This window comes from Thermobia domestica, chromosome 18 (genome assembly GCF_964235325.1).
Source record: "Thermobia domestica chromosome 18, izTheDome1.hap1.1, whole genome shotgun sequence".
In the NCBI taxonomy this organism is placed as follows: Eukaryota; Metazoa; Arthropoda; class Insecta; order Zygentoma; family Lepismatidae; genus Thermobia; species Thermobia domestica.
In genome coordinates this window covers 176,936,150-176,963,094 of record NC_137471.1, presented here as the reverse complement: position 1 = coordinate 176,963,094, position 26,945 = coordinate 176,936,150, and the positions used below count along the sequence as shown (strand labels likewise).

At 35.3% G+C, this 26,945-nt stretch overlaps 1 protein-coding gene across 1 annotated transcript; it reads left to right on the top strand.

Annotated features, from left to right (window-relative positions):
- The first annotated feature begins 157 nt into the window (after positions 1–157).
- Positions 158–26,492, top strand: LOC145675900 (uncharacterized). Its single transcript, XM_081746694.1, has 3 exons — positions 158–340; positions 8,952–9,086; positions 26,187–26,492. The coding sequence occupies exons 1-3, from the start codon at positions 232–234 to the stop codon at positions 26,282–26,284; spliced, it is 342 nt and encodes a 113-aa protein (XP_081602820.1). The 5' UTR covers positions 158–231; the 3' UTR covers positions 26,285–26,492.
- The last annotated feature ends 453 nt before the right edge of the window (positions 26,493–26,945 follow it).

Genomic DNA, 26,945 nt, shown 5'->3' with positions numbered 1-26,945 from the left:
CTACAAATAACGGTTCCAATGTCTACTTTCTCGCACACGAGGAAACGAAATCAACGGAACTTAAGTAGCCTACATACTAAGAAAGTACTGCTATCTTAGTAATGTGTGTTGATTGTTATCAGAATTATTTGACATGATGTGAAAGATGTCATTCTTCCTCAGCATATTTTGTCCAGAAACATTCATTTTCTACAAATTGAAGAAAGCTACCCAAGTAAGCAGGAGTTAAACATGATGTACTTAGCAATGAAGCCTGTTGTTTCATTAACAGTTTTTATATATTTATCAATAGTTTTCCATGCAGTCTTCAGTTATGGACAAAAACAAATGGAAAACCCTGGTAAGTAATATCTTATCTAGATTATTGTAGCAGATATTAGAGTAAATCCGAATGTTCCTTCGTAGTCAAGTGGCTCAGCGGGTTTTCTATTCACGTGGTCACGTGGGTACTTGCCTTGGAAACAGTGGCGCCCGAAGAAAATTTTCTAGGGGCGACCCATCTCCATGGTTGCTATACTACGCCTGGTATCTCTGGTATTTAATATACGTGGTTTGCTATAGTATTACGTATACATTTTCGTGAGCCAGGGAGAGAGCCCGAGCGCCCATGCTCGGAAACAAACCCAAGTAGGGATGTTAACCAACCCATGAATGGCCCCACGCAGAGGAGGATCTACAAGGTAAAAACTTCGGGGTCCAGTCAGAACCCAGACTATGATAGGTATAATCATGAGTGTACTTTCAAAAAAAAAAATAATATATATATATATATATATATATATATATATATATATATATATATATATATATATATATATATTGCCTCAATTATTTTTGTCATTCAAAAAACTGGGGAGGCTAGGCCCTCCCTGCCCCGGTCGAGATCCGCCACTGGCCCCACAAGTTCAGTGTACAACAGAATCAAGTCTACTTTTTAGCCATTTTGGACATAATTAATCTCCAAGATGTCTATATGAAGCTGCTTTCAGAACTTGAGATATTCATGTACAGATATTGTAAATAACTCTTAATTGTAGTGTAAATAGCAGTGTTAACTTTCCCATTATTGAAGTTTACCGTGCAAACTTTGTCTCCTTTTCGCAAAATTTTGGTAATAGGAATTGACTCCTTTGTGCTCTGAACGCCCCATATGTGAAATACAATTTTGTATTGTCAATGCTATTTTGAACATACAAGCTAAGCCCATTTAGAACGGCTCCTGGTGCTACTCCATATGGAAACACCCAGTCGAGAAGATGTAACAGCTTTATCATGCCAGCCATTCTCAGTGAGATTTATTCCTGGATTTTCTTCATTCACATGAGCCAAATGCCGGGATGATATCTTATCTAGCTTCCAGGTCACTTCCTTACTTTATTGGATAGTGTGCTCGCCGAGAGACTCATCCGTCATATGTAACGGGCATAAAACCATATATGCCGGTAATGCCCAAAAATATGTACAAATATATAAAAATTTACCCATTTAGAAAGGGGCTTCAATCATGGAGCTGTAGTCTATGGTACAGTGACGCAGGAGGGGCTGACCAAGCTAAAGTATTGCTTCTTAGTACACTAATTTCAAAAAAGAATTGTCCCTACATAGAGTATGTTCCATTTAGAATCACGTCCACGAGAAAAAAAAACTAGCAGAGGCGGCTTTGAGCCGCGCCTGCATCTTACATAAGGTTTCAGTTGTTTAGTTATATACTGTCTTCTTTATATGTTCGAGGTCTTTCTCGTTAGCTCGTTTTCATGTGCGTCAAGATTTACGACAACATGAGCGCGAATGCAGAACAGTACTAAGTGGATGGTCAAGGTTCATATTTATATCATAGACCTCCTGTTTAATCAAATTGTTGGCAGGCGTGACTTCGGTGTGCGAGATGCGTGGTTCTATTCCTGGGAGGGTACTAAAATTTTGCAGTGTGGCCCAGACTATGAGTTAATTTAGCTGAATTAGTGGGTAGCGAACTCGAGTTCAGAAAGCCAGAAGTAATGGTGCCTGGAAGCTGATATGTTGACCACGCATCTCTCAATTGAACGTGTGGCACCTGGCTGGCTATAGCTCTTGATGGACTGTAGCATAAAGGAATTTAACCTAATATTTGCACCTAATTTGATCAATCTTTGAGTTCACTGTAAATGAAAAGAATGAGATTTCTGTCTCTCCTAGTATAATTCGCTGGTTTGATGGTTGGAGTTGAGTTTAGCGTCTCTTTCTGTTATAAGGCTATATGAGACGTGAGATACCGCTTAACGTCGGATGCGAACCACATGAGTTGCTGGCAGGTAAAGAACTCGAGTCTCTAGCGCCACACACGCGAACACTATCTATATAGTACGAGGGAGTTCCTCTATAATTTGCATCACATCAGTGTACTGAAATAAAATACTGAACTTCGTGCCTGAGCTCCTTCGTGGCTAAGAGGTTAGCATACCCACCTCTGACGTGGGAGACCCGGGTTCGATTCCCGACGGGAGCTCCTGTGGTTCGGGTTCCACATTAATCAGTAGGTCCACGTCTCCTATAGCCTCGCTGCTGAAAGGGACGTTAAACTTAAATCAACTCAACTGAAGTTCGTGCCGCAAGATCCCATGAAGGACTCTGGCTGGCTGGTCATATGGTATACATTAGGGTGGACCGAATTCTCTTTTCTAGTCATAGAGCGGCGGAAAAAGTTGCGAATTGGGGAATATAAAAAGGAGTTTAAAAAAGAATCAGTTTATATCTTCCGGTCGCGCATGTGCTCTAAAGTTTTGCCGAATTTGAGAAAATTAACATTTCTACGATATTTTTATCTGACATAACTTGTCAAAATGTAAATGTAATAGCTCTAGTCGAATCTTACTTGAACCGGTAATGAGTTAGAAAACATGAATTTTCAAATCGGTTAAGGTGTTCCGCTCGCGCAACAGCTGTCAATTCTAAGAAATTCAGGAGCTCATTGTAACTCACTCGGTGCTGAGTCAAGGGATGGTTTTATTAGAACGACTCTGCTGTCAAGGTCAAATTATTTTGGACCATTAGTAATATTTATAAACAGATTTTTTTATTGACAAAACTAATTTGACAAAACTATCGAAGAAACTCATGTTGAACAGTTGAACATCTCCGTCTTCACTCATTCTTAACTGGAGGTATTTTGAAATCTAATTTATGTGCGAAGTTAGGCATGATTGAGCTTGACAGCACAGTCGTTCTGATAAAAGCAGTATTCTAGAAATGTGAATTATTTCAAATTCGACAAACTTTAGAGCACGTGCGCGACCAGAAAACATAAACCGATTTTTTATTTTTTTTTTTATTTATTTATTTTTTACTCCTTTAGTCTCTCCAATTCGCAACTTTTCCGCTGTATTACGACTTAAAAAAAAACTTTTCCATTATTTTGGACCACTCTAGTATATGCATTTCATCCGGTGACGTGTGGTCAGTACATTGGCTTCCAATGTCATATATATATCAGACTTTCTCAGGCCAATATATATATTATGCTTTGTGCGTATACGATATATATAAATGTATGTTTCTCCAACATGGCAATTAAGCCCTCCCCATATGATATTTTTTTCTGGCTACTCCACTAGCTCGTCGAAAGCGAGACGAGAAGTACATTTTCAAATTCGAGACGAGACAAGACGAGGAACATGACCATTCTTATCTCGGAAACGAAACGGAAAATTTCTCGAGACTTTTAGGCCACACTAATTCATCCCACTCTTAGATTTCAAAGGCTGCTTTCGTAGTACGTGATTCATAGAACAAAAGCTAAAGATTGATAAAGTAATTGTACGAACACAATGAAGAGAATTTATCAACGTTTAAAGATACAGAAGTCATTACACAATACACTCCAATAATTAACATGGTTTAAACGTTGTTATATAACGCTCTTCATAGACCACTCGTAATGCGGAAGAATTCTAAGTTCTAGATTAAAGTTAAAAAAAAAATCGGGGCATAAATTTTGTGCATAAAAATCGAGATTACAAAAATCGAGACGAGACGATAAAAGCTTCTTTGACAATTTAGACTTCTACAAAATTTACGAGACGACGACACCATTAAACCTTATTTCTCGTCTCGTCTCGTCTCGTCGGCAACGCTTTATTGGTGTGAGAGTCATTACATGAAAGTGCCCGGCGATAAATTACTGAGAATTTGGATGCGGGTTTCGCAGCCGCTTTTGATGATTTCGTTGACTGGACTTCACTTTCTTTCATTAACATCTCCTCAATTGTCCTCACAACTCTGGATGAACACTCTACTGTATATCATTCTATGGTTCTATATAAATAACATACAACTTGCTATGATTTCCATAATGAATTTTAATTGAATTCCTCATTTTAAAGTTCTATATAAAACATCAAATATAAGTAGTGACGTGCGCAAAGGGGGTTTCCGAGTTTATGCTATAAATAAGTAGAGTATTACAGTGTACACCTCATGAAGGAGTTTGGTTCTCATAGTGGACACAACATGAAAATTGAAGTTTGAATTGTTGTATTTCCCCTCGTCCTAGGGTTTTCAATGAAAGAATCAATTGTTCTGATGAAAGCAGCCCATTCTTCACGGAGTGCTGAACTGAGGAGAGGTATCGATGTATGTCGGTGAGGCCTGGCACGAAGTTGGCATTCCAAAACATCCCAAAGGTGTTCTATAGGATTCAAATCAGGACTCTGTGCAGGCCAGTCCGTTACAGGGATGTTATGATCGTGTAACCACTCCGCCACAGGCCGTGTAGTATGAACAGGTGCTTGATCGTGTTGAAAGATGCTATCGCCATCCCGGAATTGCTCTTCAACAGTGGGAAGCAAGAAGGTGCTTAAAACATCAACGTAGGCCGGCGCTGTGAGGGTGCCACACAAAACAACAAGGGGTGCAAGCCCCCTTCAAGAAAAACACGACCATATCATAACACCACCATCTCCGAATTTTACTGTTGGCACTATACACGCTGACAGATGACGTTGACCGGGCATTAACCATACCCACACCCTGCCATCACATCGCCACATTGTGTACCGTGATTCGTCATCCCACACAACGTTTTTCCACTGTTCAATCGTCCAATGTTTACACTCATTACACCAAGCGAGGCTTCGTTTGGCATTTACCTGCGTGATGTGTGGCTTATGAGCACTCGCTCGACCATGAAATCCAAGTTTCTTCACATCACGCCTATGACTGAATCCTGATTCAGTTTGGAATTCCTGTGTGATGGTCTGGATAGATGTCTGCCTATTACACTTTACGACTCTCTTCATCTGTCGGCGGTCTCTGTCAGTCAACAGACGAGGTCGGCCTGTACGCTTTTGTGCTGTACGTGTCCCTTCATGTTTCCAACTTCACCATCAGATCAGGCACACTGGACCTAAGGAAATTAAGGAGTGTGGAAATCTCGCGTACAGACTTCTGACACAAGTGACACCCAATCACCTGACCACGTTCGAAGTCCGTGAGCTCCCCGGAGCGCCCATTCTGCTTTCTCACGATGTCTAATGAATCCTGAGGTCGCTGGTAATGAGTACCTGGCAGTAGGTGGCAGCACAATGTACCTAATATGAAAAACGTATGTTTTGAGGGGTGTCCGGATACTTTTGATCACATAGTGTATGATTAGAGTCATACTAAAGGCCTGACTATTGCAGGAAACATATGTTGGTCGAACTCTTTAGTTTGGCACTAATCACTCGTCAGAATGACTCTGCATAAGGCCCCATATGTTTACTACATTTCACAATAAATTTCTGATATCGGGTGCATCATTTTTGATTGCCGTTTATATTGCAGTTTATAAATCTCCCATGTCGTAAACGTTGCCAGCACCTAGTGGCTCACTTGCCGGTAAATGTCGATCGTCGCTATATCAAAGCGTCGAACGATTGCCGCTAGTGTGCCACTGGCGGCAAGGTTTCGTCGAGTCGAAACTGATACCTACAGTCAGGATGTTGAAGAGATCACCGCGTAGCAGCAAAACTTCATTTTGGTCCGCGCTTCTTCGATTCGTCTAAGAGAATCGCAAAGGGAGTAACATGAACTATCGTCAGTCATGTTCATGCGGTTATTATTATATTTTTTCCTCACAAATTGTTCCCAAATTGTAACCCGTACCTGTACGTTATGAAGTGAAAAATATTTTGAGATGAGTGCGTATAATTGTATGAATTTAAATGCTAACTGTCGCCGATCATTTGAAAATGAATATGAGAGGACCATGAAGTAAAGTAAAAAGACGCCCGTCATTTTGTTATAAAATTACATGGCGAGCGGATTTTATCTGATCGCAAACGGTTATCGTCGAATATACACGGTTACAAGGGCACTCTGATTATACAAATTAAAAAGACCTCAACGATTTATCCCTCTACAAGGGAGGATCTCTTCATCGCCTCCGTGGCCAAGTTGAAGAATAAGCGCCTAGCAATTATGAGGTTGGTTGTTTTTCGACCACCCCGAAGTACTTTTATTTGTGTGCTTTAGACACACCTTAATGTAAACGAATCACGCATATAGGCGATTTAACTGTTTTGGGGGGAAATTTTGTTGTTTATTGGCGTTTAGTCGCATCTCTGCCGCTGGTGGTATAATTTTCAACACGAAAGTGGGCCATCGCTGATCGTCGCTGCGGGGCCGCTAATTTTTGGCGAAATGTCTCTAGTTGCCCATCCATGGTCCACCGACCCTTACGATATTGGGTTTTCTCGGGGTTGTCACGTTTCCTCCCACTTTCTTCATTCCACCATTTCATTCATTTCTCATCTTCACCATCTCCTTTAGCCCAAGCGGCATAACCGTGGGGGGTAAAACTCAAAGATTTCATTTCATTTCATTTTTCGTTTTTCTCGAAAACTAAAGATGAGGTTTTAACTCACCCATATCATTTTGTGGCAAAGAAAGCTTTTAGGGGTGAGAAAAGAGTGTCTTGTGGGATCTTGAATAAAGAGTTGGGAAAAATACTTATAAAATGTTTCGTATGGACTACTATACTGTACGGGGCAGAAACACTGATATTATGCAAAAATGATGAAAAACAACTCGAAGCATTTGTAACGTGGGTGTGGAGAAGAATGGAAAGAATTAGTTGGGTCGAGTTGAGAACGAATGAGAGAGTGTTAGAAATGGTGGGTGAGAAGAGAACAATTTTAGATATTATTAAGAAGAGAAAGAGAAATTGGTTGGGACTTGACTAAGAAGAAACTGTATCATAAGAGACGTGATCGAGGGTATGGTGGCAGGAAACAGAGGGTGGGGCGAAAGAGACTACAATTAATGGGTGATATCGAAACAGAGAAATCATACATGAAGACGAAGAGGTTATCGGAAGACTGTGGAGCATGAAAACTTCTCAGTTGCGGCAAGTGACCTGCCAATAATGGCAGAATACCTATAATGATGATGATGACGATGATATCATTTTTTGGGGGGGGGCTTCATGTGATTCACCACCTTTTAAAACCAAAATCTAGAGAGACTTAAAGCAACTATTCAAGATGTGGGAGATGTACCACCGTTTCTTTTTTCCATAATAATCGAATATAACTCTTTTCATAGTAAAGAGCGATTCATATATAATTGACCAAAGGAAAGTGAGATCATTCAAATCAAGTAAGTCTCATTTAAATCAATATATATATATATATGATATAAGATACGGCTGATTCTAATAGTATATATCCTATGAATAGGCCTATACTTTCTTACCAAAATAGATGCAAAGGAAAGAAATAGTTATCTATCCCAATATAATTTTTGTTGTAGGAACAGTAATATTTATTATTATTATTGATTCAGCTGCTTCCACTTATAGGTCTACTGCTGCTGTTCACACTTAAATGAAGGTTCCATTGATTAGTCGAACTTCACCAATTACAAAGTAAACTAAGATTTTCTGTTGCCAGGGACATTGGTACCTGGCTGCCGCTGTGTGAGGTTTCTTCTTATTTTGAAGGCTCTGTATAATAATATGAAAACTAAGTTCCAATAGTAATGATAATAACAAAAATTTTAAGAATGATCAAAAAAATGGATCAAAATATTGCGATCATGGCCAATAATTAGTTTTTGGATAAGGGGCCACAAAATTTTCGAACGGCCCCTAAATCAAGTTTTTTTTTTTTTTTTTATTTTTATAAGCACATCATACTGAGTTAAGTGATACTTTGGGTTTGGCTACACTGTGTCTAGTTCTCTAGATATAAGACCTACAAGAAAATTTTCGATTGAGATATATTGGATCTTTTGATGCAATAATAGTTACCAACTTTATCAATAAATATGGAAGTCTGAGTCCCGACAGAGCCACATCAGGACGCAGGACACTTTCTCCAAAATCTGGACAGGTGGCAATTCTAATCCACAATCAAACTAATAACGGATACATAACGGTAATGCCACTAATATTTTAAATGAAATGTTTAAATTTTACGTCCCACGGTTATGCCAGTTAGGCTAAAGGAGACGGTGATGATGACAAATGAGTGAAATAGTGGAATAAAGAAGTGGGAATAAACGGGAGAACTCCGAGAAAACCCACGCACACGGTGTTTGTCCACCACGAAGTTTACTTTGGTGCGAGCTGGGATCACGCGAAGAACCCCATGCAGCAGAGGTTAACGCTCTACCACTGAGTCGCCGCGGCCCAACACTCTAATATTTGATTATTTGCCATTGAAGTACATATTGCAGGATGTAATTAGCCGGACATCTGTCGCAATTTAAGCAAGAAACCATCCCTGATAAAAGGCAATCTATTATTTTGCCTGAAATATAGATGAGAATTTGCAGGGCAAATATTGATATCATAGGAGCATATGCAAATCAGTATTATTTTATATTGACATGTTTCTTTTTTTCTTTTACGTTCCATTAATAATTATAACTAACAGCATTGTCGTATTTTATTAAAGTAAATTACGAAAACGTTTGTTTCATTTCCTTTCTAGCCCTTCCTTCTAACAAGGCTACTTTGAAGTCAACGCAGGTTGCCTGTGGTAGTTCTGAGGATTGCCCGGCAAACTGTGCTGCGGATGCAACCATTGTTCATGGATATTGCTGCGGTTGTCATGAGGATAAACGTGGTAAGTTGATTTGAAAGTAACAGACATATAAAAAGTTAACGCTCATTTATCATAAAGTTGGAAAAAGCATGTTTTACATATTTATTTACTTTTGTAGTTCGACGTATGCTTTCAACTCGGAGGTTGCATGAAGATCCGAATCAAATGAGCTTTGAACAAGAATTGACTCCTGGTCTTCCACGAAAATGGAACTCTTCTGTTTTGTTGTTGATTTTGAGTTTAACGTCCCGTTCAGCAGCGAGACTATACAAGACGTGGACCTACTGATTAACGTGGAATCTGAACCACATGAGCTCCAGCCGGGAATCGAATCCGGATCTGCCACGCCAAAATCGTCTTCTGTTTGCTGATTTCACGATCAATGCAATTTTAAGCCAGAGTAGTCAAAAGATAACGGTGTATAATAAATTTGTCTTGTATTCATTTTCGAAGAAAAAAAAACAGTCAATCTAATTCTTGTTCGATGGCAGAGTTTTGGATAACTGATAATATTTTAAAACGTTCATTTAAACGCATGCCTAAGTCTTTTTTTTTTTTTTTTTTTTTTACATTAATTTTCCATAAGCAGGGCCCCTACACTTAAACTCGGGGCCCCAGTTTCAGGCTAGATGCCGGTCGTCTTACTACGATATACCTTGCATTATATATGCACACTGGGAGACAATATACATAAACGGAAGGCAATTTGCAAGTTGTAAGACTCCATACCTTTTACGCCGCCTCCACTAATTGCCCTTATCTTGCAAAATGCGTACATTTTGACCTCATCACTTGTTGTTCACTCAAGTATATCCCCCGATACTAAATATAAAGCGTTTAGTACCAGTCCCAGCCACACTGAGGCACAGTAGCACCAGTTCTAGTACAAAAAATAAACGCTTATTTCTCTTCTTTCCTTACTTGTTTTGGGGAAAGCGACTTTGTGCCCACCATGTATATAACTAACTTGTTAATGAGTTTAGGTAAAACAGGCTACTACAATATTCAGTAGAGAATCATAGAAAATTATTTTAAACCACAAAGTCAGAAATTGAAGAACTTTCGCTGAATGTTTTATTACGTAAGGAGGAAATGAAATACAGGGAAAAAATATTCAAGAAAAGACCAGCAACTCAGGTGGTCCGATTTGGAGCCATGTTAGTGTCCAGATTCTAATTTCGTAGTTAGTAAATAATTTGTTATCTTTGGTCGCTTTCAATGATAGAAATGAAACTTTTGTTCTAATTCAGTGCAATATTTCTAACTTTTAGTATTGAAATAACATTCCCTGAATAATATATCTGGTTCGTAACTTCAACATTAGCAGAATATGACAAAATATAAAACCTCCCAATCAAGAAATGGGCAAAACATCTTTTCCTTCACTTAACAACAGAGTTTGAAGTAGTAAACTCCTTCTGTGTAGTTTTCATCTAACATCTCCCTGAAGTTATGCCATCATCTCAGCTTATGTTTTAGTGAAAATTTTAGTTTCTAAAATGCTTTATTTTTTGTTTAAAATGCAATATATATCCCAAAATATTTTGTCTCTGATAAAAAGTCTTTTCTTTCAAAACGCATTTATTTTAAAATGAAAATATAATCTAATTTTTCAAAACACTTTTGTTTTTCATAGAAAGTAATAAGATTTTTAAATTATTCTATTTTGTTTTGAATAGAATCACCAATGACAAAGGAATTCAAACATGGCATGTTTTGGCGCGATTTTATCCACTTCGCATCTTTTGGCGTTGTGGAGATGTACACGTCAATATTGGTGGAACTGGATTTGCGTGCAGTGGAAGGTCTTTACTCAAATTAAAAATAAACCCATGTGAAATTCAGTTACTCTCCCAATTAATAGTTTTTTGTTTGAGAAACAACGTTTTCCTATTTAAAGATATCTTCTGACAAGATAGTGGCTATCGGTAATACTTTTTTACCAATACTTTCAAATTTGGTATTGGACATCTTTGAAACAAAACATTCTTCCAAAATTTCCCCACATCAGATATTTTTGGTATTCTGATGATACCTTGATTCCGTATAAGGATGCTCAAGATCTTTTTTTTTTTTTTTTTTTTTTTTTTTTTTTTAAATGATGAATTCAATCAGACACATCCCAAGATTAAGTTTACTATGAAACTCGGAGAAAATGGAGCCCTTAACTTCCTTGACGTTACTATCAAAAGACATGCTAACAAGTATGTTAGTTGGGTATATCGCAAAACTTCTGCTGGTACTAAGTACATTAGTTTCAAATCATCACACTCATGGCTTCAAAAATTAACATTTACAAATATTTTTTTAGGAGAACGTTTTACTTTCAGACCTTCCTGTTGATCTTAATCAGGAAATTCAATATTTAACTAGTTGAGAATGCTCCAAGAGCATTGCCGAAACGAACTTAAAAAGAATGGAAAGGGAAGGGTAACTTTGTTTGTTCCTACATATAAATCTTTTTATCCGAAACTTCTCTTTCTCGCAAATATTTGCAAAATATCATCTCTCTATGACTTACGGTTCCCGAGATATGGCTTCTTAAATCTCCCGAAATTCGAACTTTCTTGGAAAATATCTGAGGAACGGTGGTCTGTTAACCAGTGGCCACCGGTTACTATTTAGTACCAATATGTTCACCATCCTCTTAGATATTGATCAACACCCATGGTAGAAATAAGACAAGGTAAGTCCATCAGCGAACGCGTTTTCATCCTACTCGCGCAATGACGTCACCTTCGACACACGCTCGGGAAAGGAGTCGCGCTGTCGTCTGCTTGCTCCCGTATGTTCTCTTTGGAATCTCAATGTGAAATTACTGTTTTCTCCTGACTTCAAGGTGTCTATTTGCTATTCCAGATTTAGATGCCTATTATATTACTGGAATTTTATTCTTTCATGGGAGTATATTTTATTTTTTAAAAATTGCACATAAAAAGAAAAGTAGGGTAAATCAAGTATTTCAATATACTCTTATTACATCAAAAGAATCTAACTTTCATCTATGTATATAGAGACAAGTTTTGCCCACAACCTTAGAAGTATTGTCCGTCTTTTTTTTTTTTTTCTTAAATGGTATCCCCAGTAGGCCTAATCCACTTGCATTTACCATTTTTTTTTTTTTTTTTTTTTTTTTTTACTGAACTCTTAATTCTCTCACTTCACCACTTTCTTAATTTTCTTGTAAAATATTCTTTTGGAGGAAGAACTTTTCAGTTCCTTGTTTACTTCATTTATTCTTATGTATGTATGTTCTAAGTCGGATAAAATATGTTAAAACTTTCGGTTCACACTTATCATCAAATCCATTTTTCATGATACCGTTAATTTTCTAATGATGCTCCTTTTCTTTCCAGATAAATTCTCATTCGTTTTGGAGATATCCAAGAAAATATTTGTTAGCTACTTTGATTGTCTCCAGATAGATTCCTTTGATAGAAATGTCAGTCCTCTTTTTGAGATTAATTTTGTCCAGTTGTATTGCAGCAGGTTCTTCGACAGGGAACTGTGAATATTTGATTTTAAATTTGAAACTTACCCGCCCAGATATAAATTCAAGACTGTTCTTCAAGGTCATGCTAATTTAATGAACATATTTGATCTTCATTTTCATTTTCATTTTCTGGTAAAATATACATCAACAGTTGCACTGCTGTACATAATTCATCATACATTACGGAGTTTTTCAAGTATATATCTTCAATTAATGTAGATCTTACTGTTTCCTGCTGCGTAGAAGATTCTTCGATAGCTTTGACATTTTTACGGTGAGTAAATAAAGCATCAGAATCTTTCCTATTATATATATCCTTTTAGTCTGTACTTAAATCCTAGAGAATCAGGATGGTCGTTGCTTATACCCATGCTTCTGATATAAGGAAAAAAACAATTAAACTATCTTGACTTAATTTCCTTGGCAAGAGCATTTTTTTTTTCTGCATATTGTTGTACTTTAATTCTTCATTAAAATGAAAGGAACAATACTTCTTTCTTTTTCCCTGCTTATCTAAACAAATAATTTTAAGAAATAATAGGATTATTAGAAAAGATGAAACACTTAACACATTAAAGGGAGTTGCTAAAGATTGAAATTATTGGATAACAGAAGCCAGAGCTATGAAAATATTCGAATAAATTATTTTCTATTACCCTGATAAAGCAAACAAAATTAACATAAATAATGAAAAAAAAATGTGAATTTAAATATAAATTTGGATTCCAAAATACTCTCTTATAAACCACTGCTGAATATTAGAAAATAAGCGCATATGCATTAAATTTACGTGATTAACTTGGAGCTTCGCAAACAAATACCCAGAAACCGGCATGTAGAAAAATAAAGTCTAGCTAATTCAGATTTTTTATTGAATAACTAGCCTTCGTTTACCCGGGGACTTCGCCCCCAGACCCCTGCATTTGCTTTTCCCACGGCCTCTCACTTCTCATATCCCTAAGAACTATAATCTCAAGGAATTTTGAGATATTGTTATCTTATTATAACAATTGAAGCGCTTAGGATGAAGGTATTACATTTTTCGAAACGTTGAATTCTGGCGGTTCATGCACGTGTTATATGTTAGTCATGCCACATAACACATCATTTAGTGAGTCCTCGTCCCAGTGAAGAGATTTGGAAACGATGAAGGGTGTATGCTAACGGACATAGTTGTGAAAGTCAATTTTCCCGGATTGTACAAGTTGTTACCTACCACCTTTACTTTCTAATTGCTTCAATTGCAACCTGCAACTATTTTCTTCCCGTGTTTTTTTTTTTTTTTTTCTTTTTAACGGTAATATCAAAACACGCTGAAATACATAATTAATTAAGATGTTTATACTCTAGGAAGATTTCGGGAAATGGACATTTTATTTTACTAATTACAACCCTAACCCCTTTTTCTTTTTTTCTAAGAAAACATTAAGAAACATATCTTTAAATGTTTTAAATTTAACACCAATTGGTGTTTTAAAAACCTAAACACCAATTTTCATGCCAATAACGTTAAGGGATTTCGAGATATGGCTGTCCAATTATAACCGTCCTGGTTTCTTCCCTTCTAGGGCAAATATCAAAAAACGCTTACATATATATCTAATTATTTAAAATGAGAAGTCCAAATATCGAATTTCATGTCTCTAAGCTTAAGAGATTCCCAAATATGGACATCTTATTATACTACTTAATTGTAATTCCCACCCCTCTCTCATTCTCATTTCTTTTTCTTCTCGTCTAGGCCAAATATCACAAAACGCTAAAAGATGTGTATAATTGTTTTAAATGCCAATTTAAGTTCATATACCAAACTTCATGTCTTTAACATTCAAAGATTCCAAGATATAGAGATCTTAAGATAATAATTTCCACCCCTCTTTCTCTCCTTCCCCTTCGCATTTCCAAAAATGCTTTTTTTTTCTATGCTCTGTTGGGCGTTGATCAATCAGTCAGTCAGGACTTGTTCTTTTATATATAGAGAGAAACATAATAAGCAAATTAATGTCAAAAGCAGTATTTAAAGTGGTAGTGGCAAAGAACACATATACAGTGTATTCATTCATTTGGTAAAATTCTTACAATTGCTTAAATCCTCCTGCTTTGGAAATAAATGGAACTTGGCATTCTCTTCACCAACTTTTCTATTGTGTTCATTTTACAACCATACACAGCGCTTGAGGGCATTGTTAAAGCTTTTAGAGTTAATGCTGGGGGAATCAAATTTATGACAAGATAAATTTGATTTCCAGTCTTGGTTCTGAAAATTATTTGAATAATTACATTAAAATTGTGTTCGGGTTCGCCAAATACTATTTATGAATATGCAAATTGTTTTTGCATATTTACTCGGCGCCCTGGCAAGTTATAACATGCCTAATAAGCAGAAAGCTGAATGTACGTGCGTTGATCCATGAAAGCCTGACTTACACCGCACGAGGCTCGATTTTTATAATCCTATTTTCCCCATACGGTACTCCAGAGTGCTAGGAAAATAGGTGCGTAGTTAATTAGAACATATCTCAAAAGATAGTCACGTGCTGCATAGCTGAAATAAAATTATCATTGTAGTTTTAACGGGAAACAGCTGTACTGGCCGTCACTTCGATAAGCAAATAAAATTGTTGCATAAATTAATTTAGGTCTAATGTAACAAATACAGATGAGTTGCACAGTACAAAATACAATATTTATACATAGAAAATGCCATACACAACAGCGTATAACAAATTAACCAAATGTTAAAAACAAAGAAAACGTAGAAAATCTTTAATAGAAATACAACTAGCAACCTGTCAACTGAGAGGCCGCGACAATAGTATCTTGCTCGGAGGGTCAGTGATTTGGTGTCGAAGGTGACGTCACGTGAATGGAGGGGCTGCGCGTGGGTTTACCTTATCTTATTTCTACCATGATCAACACCAATATAATTTCTCTATGACTTATGGGTCCCGAGATGTGGCTTCTTAAATTTCTGGAAATCGGCCATTTTTTGGCCAATATCTCGGGAACTCATAGACAGATGATACTGATGTTAATCAATACCTAAGAGGATGGTAAATATTTTAGTACCGATATTAATTGGTCGCCACTGGCCAAACCAATGGCCAATTGGGCAGTGGCCACTGGTTACTACTTGGTACCAAAATATTTACCATCCTCTTAGGTATTGATCAACACCAATATCATCTCTCTGTAACTTACGGTTCCCGAGATATGGCTTCTTAAATCTCTGGAAATCGGCCATTTTTTGGCCAATATCTCGGGAACGCGAAAAGTGACGCGAAAAATTAAATCACTTTCTCAGATAGTTTTTGATGCTCTATCGAATGGAAGGTTCAAAATCGAAAAATTCGCAAATAACAGACAGACGGACAGACGGACAGAGAGAATTCAGTAACGAACTTTCTAAGTTGATAAAAAATTGGACAAAAAATGGTTTTTAAAAATCTTTATTACTGAAATGGTACATGCAAGTACAACAGGAAATCGCCAGTCCTCGCTACTACAAGTTGAAATAGACAAATGGATTAGCGTTCTCACACGTCTCTGCAAAGGTTAAGAAGATATTACAAAAGCATAATATCAAGGTTTAAGAGAAATATCTAACAAATTTTAAAGCATATTTCATTGACCCTCAAAAACATAGTGGTATTTATCTTGCTAAGTGTCAATCCAATAAAACATGCATAGGTCAAACGAAGAGGAATATTTATACGAGAATGGCCGAGCACATTCGTATATCAAAATCCCGCAGTTGTCCGAATTGCCAGCACACCTCAGAGAACAACCACAATATTACCAATTCACGTTTGGTAGAGAAAGCAAAAAGAATGACAGAACATAGAATTAAAGAAGCTTACTATATTCATAAAGAGAGACCTGCACTTAATTTAGACAGAGGAGACAGAAATACAATTTAAAGTGATCTTGTTATCATGTATTTCCTTCGGTTGGAAGGAAACACCAAAACAGTAAACAAGAACAGTGAACAGTAACAGTAAGTGGTGAAACAACGTTTGTTAGCTTTCATTTGACTAAAAATTTTTTTACTTCGTACTTTTTATTCTTTTTTAACCTTGTTTTTACCCATCCATGTTTAAATTTACTGCTTCGAAATGATAAGCTGATAACAGAAATCGTAATTTACAAAAGAGCTTCTTAGAGGAAGTTTTTGGTTTGGGGTGAGTACTATGCTTTTTACTTATATTTCTTTCGAGTTTTAAAAATATTTTGTTTTTGATGAAAGTACAATCTTTTCTAAAAAGAAACTGTTTTCTGATGAAAACAATACTTTTATCTAAAAGTAAACTTTGTTTTTGATGAGCATACGGTCTTCTTTTCGTAATAAAATACATTTTGCTTTTGATGGAAATACAAATTTTCTTTCCTAAAAAAAATACGGTTTCTTTTTAAAGGAAATTTAAAAAAAAAATTTTTGATGCAAATTAAATCGTTTTTTTTTTTCTAAAAATAGTTTCGGATTGAATTGTAAGCTTCTTTTCTTAGCAAAAAAAAAAAAAAAAAAAAAGTGTTCCTAATGGAATTGTTACCTTCTTTTCTAAGGAAAAAAAAAATCTTTTGATGGAAATACAATCTTTTCAAACTACCTTATTTCTGACGGAAATGTAATCTTATTTTCTAAAATACTTCTACAAAAATGCAGATTACTCAGAGGCAGCAAAGTAAAACTTGAGTACCTGGCAGTAGAAGAGTACTTTTCAGTGTACTGCAAAGTTTCCAGTATATATATATATATTCTCTTATTTCTATGAATAAGGTTACATATTGTTGATTATGACCCCTGCAACATATTTGTACATTGATGAACTTAGTATTTGAAATTCTTCCGAGATTCTATATGTTACACATAAGATTTTTACGTAAAATCCAACCTTTCACATTTAATGTCTACGAAAAGTATTCTAAGTCCACATTCACAGTAAATACACTGATTTGTACCAAGCGCGTCACCAGAATACAAAGACATGGAAAAGATACTTTGGGTGCTAACTTGAGTTCACCTTACATTCATAGTATCTTAGTTTATAAATGCGATTACTGTGAAACATGATTTTTCTTAATAAGCTACATAGAAACAACAGCGTTTACATCATATTGAACAATTAGCATAATTTAATGTGTTTTTAACAAGTTTTGAAAACTGAAAATTGATTCTATTAAATGAATATAAAGCATACCTACCTAAAGAAGACTAAACCATCTGGAGTTCCATAAAAAAAAGAAAAAGAAATACCGAAGCAGCCACATTAATATAATAAATGAAATGTTGCTTCCGGCAACAAAACACTAGTACTTGTGAAAACAAGGAATGAAAAAATCAATATCTTCTTCTGCGATGGAAGAAGTTGTTGTAAAGTCTATTAGAACACACTACGATAACAGAACGATCAAGTTAAAAAAGAAAAATAAAGAAAGAAGACAGAAAACACTGTCGCCTTCTCTCGAAGAAACAGTGAGGTAGAAATACTAAAATTTTAAGTTGGGTTTCCTATTCTGCTCCATAACTTCTTGTTTACTTGACAATCGGAACTTCTTGTTTGCTTGACAACGTAATAAGCTATTAAATGTCTTCACTGTTTATGTTGTGAACGTATATACGAGGAGCAATCAAAACAGTTTCCAGAATTTTGTAATAGCTCTTTACTTAATCACCTTCCAAGTAGCCACCTTCGGAACACATACACTTGCTTGCTCTATCGCTCCTGAGATTGCTGGAAACACCGTCGAAAGTCCTTTTTTTGATATCTTCCGAAATTCAGACGTCACGTTAGTTTTGACCTCCTTTACGATAGCAAAACGGTTACCTTTCAGGCCCGTTTAGCTTTGGGAAGACCCAAACATCCGATGGTGCTAGACTATTTTTAAAGCTATCAAAATCTCTGAAAGCAGATTTTTCCCCAATTTACACATGAACTTGATCTTTGCGCTTTGCTCTATCTGTGAAATTGTTCCAACTGATCGCCACATACTTCTCCGTTCAGCTACAGTTGTCATACGCTGCATGTTATGACTAGTTTACACTTGTTAAATTCATAATTAGGCAACCTAACTACTGTACAAGGTTCATTGTGATCGCAACACAAAGGACAAAACTAGAACAACATTCAGCGAACTTTTTGACTGCTCTTCGTATTTATGTAAAACAAAGAATTTATAACGAGAATACAAATCTATATTTTTCTATATTATTATTAAATAATATTAGCAGCAAAGACTATTTATAAGATATATTAAAATCTTACACTTCCTTTTTTTTCCAAAACCTGACGATAAGTATCCACATCACAAAATATATTTTTCTTCCTAACAACCATATCTTCTTGACAACCTATTATATATCCATGACAACCTAATCAACAAAACCTTTTCTTTTTCAATATATATTCCTGCTCACTTATTGCGCCTCTGATCACATTCTTAAAACAGGTACAGATTGATATGATAATATTATTACATCATTATGATATTGCGCCTCTGATCATTGATAACATCATTATGGTCGTATCGTTATAAATTAAAGTTTCAAAGAAGTAGAAAATGATTGCAGGAGGAGGGGCTGAGTTCCCATGGCTAACCTGTAGCTATGGGCCTCATATGTAACATTTGGATTAATCATAGATAGTTGACAATGCAGCTTTGATCCAAGATGCAATATTCGTTAACATTATACAATCAAACTTACAAAATGTTTACCGGAAATTATTAAAAGCATTATAACGAAATAAATAATTAAATATAGAAAAGCTGTTACTTTGTTATAAATGTTATCGGAAATGCTTCAACAGGCAGAGAGAAAAAGAAAGAAAGAAAGACAAAGAGAAGTAACAGAGAAGCGTCAGGTCTGACCCCATATTGGCTTCTAAGATAGGGTGATCATATTAGTAGAATGAAAAAACGGAACACTCGTCAAAATACCATAATTTCACATTCCACCTAGATATAATCATTGTTACGTCGTCACTCACGTCAGTGAGGAAGAAGGCTCTATTTTTTGGAACTAACTAGTTTTTTTGTTTACTTAATCTTATTCGAATTTTTATTTTTACATTACCTTTTAACGAGAAGTATCGATTGTCATTTGAAGATCATATTTTCTTGATAATCGAATTACTTGTAGAATAGTTGATTTTTCTTTTCTTTTTTTTTAAAAAAAAAAACAAATGTAGAAGTTCATACAAGAAATACGTTTAAAATGGAACTTTATGATTATAATACGTAACTATTTTTCTGAAAATTTTATATTACCTTACTGTGCTAGAATTATTATTAGAATTACCAGTATTTATTGTTTTTTTTATAATTTCTCATAATTTATACTTTTATTTGTGTAAGGAATGAGCCATTTATCTTAAAACACCATTTTTAATTTTAAACTAATAGACAAAAATCGCCGAGATTTTGCACGATACAAATATTAAGAGAAGCGCATTGTTTGATACATTCTACAATAACACTAGAATAACAGTGTTGTCAACTCAACATAAAGTTTTATATATATGGTTACATATATATAGTTTCCATTAGATTTGACATGTCAAACGGTCTTAGAGATATGATAAAGATTAGTAAAGTTTGAACTGTTGTTTAAAATATCTAATTTTGAAAACTTGTTGCAGTTAAAAATAACTAAAATGCTATAATATTACAAGAAAGTAAAGCAAAGACCTTAATACAAGAAGATATTTACTGCGACTTTGGTCGGGAACGCTTAATTATGACGACAGGGCTAATTAAAGGTACTTAATGGAGTTGCTCATAGGGTGACTATAATGAATAAAACAACCGTTAAACTTCACATACGTGTTCAGGACCTCAATACAAGAGAGACATTTACAAGAAATACAAGACTTTGGTCGGAAACGCTTAACCGTTTCAGACCTGGTGGTAACATTTGTGTACATCATATTTTCAGATTAATACTGTATAATTACTCTGGAGGATTCAAAATGGTTGTGTTTTCATGTCAGTATTCTTTGAACTTGTCTAAATCACTTTCCGCTATTTCTCTGGTGCTTCATCTGTTGTCAGGAAGCTACGCACATTTCTTGTAAAGTACTTGCAGGGACTATCACGATGAACGAAGCTCAACCACGTAAGCTGTTTTTTTCTTGGAGAAACAAACTATTTGTAATAAATCCTTCTTCTGCTTTAGTGATGTGTTTTAAGGTTCTTTTACTATGTATATCACTATGATCTTTTGGATTAATGCTATTTTGTATTTTACATACGTATTTCAACCCTAGTGCACGCAAAATGTTTCATCCATAATTCTCTAAATATGACATCCGCAAACAAATTGACGGTTGTACTTCATTTGTTAAGTCAAAAAGAATAATAAGGCAAAATAAAAATAAAATCGAAGAGTAAACAAAAAGTGAGGGCTGAAAGGGGTTATTACGGAGATAGGGCTAATTAAAGATAGGACAGCGAATTTCTGGTCGCGAGGTTTTGTACACAAACCCTTGGGAACGGTTTTGAGATGTCTTATTACTCTAGACATCTTTGTCCATTGGAAACTATCTACATGATTGTATGCTATGAGTATCTAAGTTTTAAAAAAATGGCTCTTGAAAAACGTCAAATTTTCAATTCCTTGTAACTTTGTTCCTATTGTATCGAAATCCATCAGATCCCCTAGACACTATTGGGCACTAATGTACTTTAGATGTGCGTTCCCCAACAGTCTCACTTCCACTAATATATTTGTACAGATCACTAAAATGCTTTTGATACTATACTTTCCTTGGTTTGTAGCACTGAGTGAGAAGTTTGCGATTGTATGTTTCCGTTTAACATAGTATTCAAATATGATATAACTTAACTGAAATGTGAACGGGAAATAAAAGCAAGGATGTGAATAGCGAAAGAAGCCTTTACGAGGAAGAAGACACTATTTTGTGGACTTTTAATACAGAATTGAGGGAAAACTCATAAAATACTTTGTGTGGAATATTGTATTGTATGGGTCAGAAATATGGACATTACTAAAAAAATGATGAAAAACTTGTGGAAGCTTTCGAGATGTGGGCATGGAGGAGAATGGGAAGAATTAGTTGGGTCGAGCGGAAAACTAACGACAGGATCTTAGAAATGATTGAAGGAAAAAGGAACACTTTTAGATGTTATTAAGAAGAGGAAGAGAAACTGATTTGGACATTGGCTAAGAAGGAACTGTATCATGAGGGACGTGCAAGAGGGTATGGGGATAGAAAAGAGAGGAAGAGACAAAGGGGACTGCAATTAATGGACGATATTAAAGCAGAAAAATCGTACGTGAAGACGAAGAGGTTAGCGGAAGGCTGTGGACCATGGAAGACTCTCAGTTGCGGCGTAATGTCCAATGACAGGATACCTATGACGATGATGATAACTTTGTACTATTGTAAGAAAAATAACTTTACGTTAGGTTTGCGTCACTGATAAAATGTCAAAAGATTTGTCCCTGTTGTACTTTGCGTCATACAAAATATCAACGTTTTAGTTTCAAAATAAATGGTCCATTCTCTGTATACATGTTCCAGCTGAAATATCCGTTCTTCGCAAGGAGATTGATAGTCTTTGAAAAATATTTGAACCCTCCTTGGGATACGCATTTTAATGGAAGTTTAATGATGAAAACCAATTAGATACCAGCTTTAAGTACGAGCTATGTTCCAAAATTTATTTAGGATGGGTCCATCGTTTTCCCATGATGTGATTACAAACAAGAGACAACATTGATTTTAATGTGAAGAAAGAAATTATAGAAACTTCCCTCCGCCTTCCTCCTTGGTGAAACACTTGCCCTCTTATTTTTAATGAGGAGTTTAAACACTGAGTTTCACTTTCCTACCTTGACAGGCTCGCGAGACGCTTTATTCTTTGCATAGATTTTGAGCCGCCTGTTTCCCCTTAGAATACGCCGTTTAATGAAAATGACATGATAAAAGCTTAGTTCAAAGTATATACTAAGTACGTTTAATATTCACTTCAAACTGCTCAATCGTTTCCTCGTGATACGATCACAAATAACAGGCAATATCGCCTTCAAGGTTAAAAAAGAAATTATAGATAATGCGCATCCCCGTTTAAAACGGAAATTTTAAAACATTTTGAGATACGTGGCCTTTTATTTTTAATGAAAACTACATAAATCAAGTTTCATCTTCCCAACTTGACAGGCTTGTGAGATACTGTATTTTTACTTAAGTTTTGAATAATCTCTCTACCCTTCATACAATCCACTCTTTAATTAACATGATAAAAACCGAGCTCAAAGTAGGTACTATGCTCCAAGATTTATTTTAAACTATTCAACCGTTTCCTGTGATGCATTCACAAACAACAGGCAACGCCATTCTCTATGTGAAGAAAGAAACTATAGAGTATGCATTTGAATGAAACTAACTCAGTACTAGGTAGATGATAACCATATTCAGAAAGTGTTTTTGAACAATTCAGTCGTTTTTCCTGGCTGCAATCACAAGCATGATCCTTTTAATTTTTATAGCGTAGAGTAAAGATATTACAAGATATTAAATACGATTATAACAACATATGTACGCTTTGTAGCTACTTTTCTGTCTTCTTTTTTTTTTTTTTTTATTTTCTACTTCTTTCATCTATATAATGAAGTATTTAACGAAAGTACGTCTCTTCAGGGGTGCACCTACGTGGGAGATCCACGAGGTCCGGAACACCCCAAAGAAAAACTTGGTAACTCGACATATATTTGTATATTTGCTTACTAAAGCTGTTTGTGTAACAGGGAAATGACTGATGTAGCCTAAAGATTAAGATCTTACACTTCATTTATACTTTTTCTTTCCTTATCAAATAATTTGGTTCTACCTTTTATTTTCTGTAATATAGGTAACAGTACATTACAATCACTTACCATTTTTTTTCCGGAGTAGAATAACATTGGTTGAATCCTACATATATATACTATCTTGTAGTGATGGACATCCCCCCCCCCAACTCTTCCAAGAAAAAAATCTGAGGCGCCTCTGCTTCTATTGTACCTTTTTTTGGTGTTGTGTCATTATATTATTATGTTATCACTATTTTTAGGTAAGTAATTCATTCCCCATGTCTGTTTCGGGATACCTATATTCCAATCACACACATACACACATACTGTCCTGTGATATGTATACAAGTTTAATCCTATCAACGTACTGTCCCGTGATTTTCATCTTCTTCCACTAACCACTTTTCATTTTCAATCTGGCAACAATATCACATGACTCTGGAAGTACCAAATGGTTTTGCGCCTGACATTCGTTAATTTCTGTTCGTTTCTCTAATATTTCTTTTATGTCTTACTTCTTCTAATGAAGCATCAGCGAAAGCGCGTATAAGTTGCTTATAACAACTATAATTTATTTTGCGTTTTGTGATAGCTTTTAAACTAATTTCTAGTTTGTAGTTAATTTTCCATAACAGTTTCATTTTTTTTTTCTTCCAAATGATGCCCATTTAGAAACTAACACGTTTGGAGACTTTCAGAGACAGATAACTTCTAAAGATTTTTGGAATACTCTCTCAACTGAATGAAACAATATTTCATTTGATCTGTTGCTCGGCTATGCAACAACAAAACTATTAACTAACTTTAACCAACAATGAAATTATTATTTGTCTTTTCGAAGTAGATCGTTTATTTCACAATCATATTTAAAATCACTTTTATAAGATGAATAATGTTTTATTTTTGCAACGTATTCATCTATGCTTATGTTAAGTAAAATATTGGTAATATTCATAGATTTAATAAAATTACGTATTTTCAAGCCGTACCATGCGATGGATTTAGAGAGTTCTTTTCTACAGTTGCGATTGAAGTTTAGAGCCATCTTTTAGAGTTTACAAATATAGATGGATTTAGCATTTCCAGTGGCGTATTTAGGGGGTGGCTTCCGGGCTTAAGCCCCCTCCCCGAAATCTTACTTAGTATAGTAAAGTAAATGAAATATCTTGCAGAATTTTCACATTTCCAGGCAAAGCCCCCCCGAAAGTTAGCAAAGCTCCTCCCGAAACAAAATCGTAAATACGCCACTGATCATTCCTTTCCAATATTGAAGATATATGAGTTCATAGTACATCTTAACGTATAACTCAAACCATTAGAAGGAAAATATTCATGGCTCTAAAGTATCAATGTCTTCTGTAGCTATAGCCAAGTGTATCGGGTGCCAGGGGGACAAGTGATTTCTTATGTTTGGCAATCTTAAATCTTGTATTTAACAATACACAAGTTCTAGTACATACACAACTCTTTTTTTTTTTTTTTTTTTTTTTTTTTTTTACTTAGAACCATCAGCTAATGTACCTTTGTACTAACTTCCCTAATTCGAATATTTGCCAGCATTCGGAACATAATGTTATTAATTAACTATTTAGCTATTACGATTACAGTTTTTTTTATTTTTATTTTTCCATATATATATATATATATATATATATATATATATATAGAGAGAGAGAGAGAGAGAGAGAGAGAGAGAGTTGTGCATTATACTACACAGACTAGTTCAAAAATCTGGAAACATCCAAATAAATTGGAACAATGAAGAAAATATGAAACCAAAGCCTGTGAATGAAATCTGGAAAAGGAACAATTATGGCAAGACAAATTATTTTAATCTTCCGTATTGAAAGACGGCATATTGGCAACTATATACTACGATACTATAACCACCATCATATTTGCAAAATTTTTAAATAGCAAATATTACTTCGTGATTGCGCATGTTCTCAAAAGATATCAGTTCGATTATTTTTTCCTCTTATAATATCTCTTTATAATGAAATCATGATCAATTTTTGTTCCTTTGAATGTCAGTTTTCGTTCCTAATATCAATATATTGTAATTTATATTTATTCCATGCTTGTAGCAAAAATACTTAGTGATAAAAATTGTGATTGTGGCATTGCAAGATAAAAAGAAAAAATGGTCATAAAGTTGGGCAAAAATAACTGCATTGATGTCTTTTTGAGAACACGTAATGGCAGAAAATGGTATAATATGCTACGGTTCTCTTTTAAATTATTTGAACAAAATGCAATATTGCGGCTTGAAGATAGCCGCAGAGAACCTCATGTATCCTTCCATTCTTGCCTCGTCTCTAGTTTAATTTTGATTTGATTTGTGAGTTTGGCGTCCCGTTCAGCAGCGAGTCTATATGAGACGTGGACCTTTCTCGAAACAGTAAAAGATTATCTAAATAGGTTTTTAAGAAATGAAGAGAGGTCCAACACACAGGGGTCAATTTCTCATTAACAGATTAAAAATAACGTTCCTTTAATGGAGACCAACATAGACCTTACAGAATAATAAGTATTGCAATCTCACGGAAAAATGCAGGTTCTAGAAATTAGGTCAATTATGATAGATGGCCAACTTACTGAAGTAGCCAAGTTAACAGGTTTCACCGTATATATGTTCAAGAATTTCTTTGTTCTAGCTATCTTATCATGTATGTACATTACTTTGTCTGATCTTCTGACCGTAGCTCAGACGAGCTGTTTCCGCCTAAGCAGTTACTAAGTCATACTTAAATATATCATAGATTTAACCAAAACTAGCATACATTAACTATATCAAATGTTATGTTTCTTTCAGCTGCAATACCTGTTAAATGCCCACCGAGTCTTCAGTGCCCACCGTCGCTTGATTCGCTCTGCCAGGACTATCAATACATTTTCAACTGTTGTTGTTGATTACAAACCAACTTATTATTCAGTTCATCTGCTATGTTCAGTGTAGGAAGAGATTCAAAAGAAAATAGAGAACGAACACAATTTACTAACAAAGAACAGCATTAATTAATTTATTATTTATTTCTGTATTATACATCTCAGTCTTCATAATGTACAATAAAGCAGTTACGTTATTTAAATAAAGTTCTTTTTAATAATTCTGACTAAATTCTTGTATTTATTGAGAAATTGTGTAAATTTACCCTTTCAAAATCACGCATTTTTAAAGGAAATTGTCGATTTTTCAATTACGAAGCTCATGCTCGTATGCCGGTGTGTTGCTTCTCCACGACAGCACCTCTCAGGCAATTTACTCAAATCACAGTCTTCATCAAGCCAAGTGGCTTCACATACTTTAACCATACACCTTACAGTGACTATTTACTGTATCGACATGTTAAATATATATATGACTTTTTGCGATAATAACGCACTCAAGGAAGCTGTAACCGTGTTTCTCGACAGCCAAGATGTTTCTTTCTATCTCGAGGATATACGGTTACCTGAGGCAAAGTGCATTGAAATGAAGGGGAAGAATATTCAAAAATAATAAGATAAATTTCATCATTATTTTTGTTTTTCACGCTCAAGCAGATAACTTATTGAAAACTCCTCGTACTTA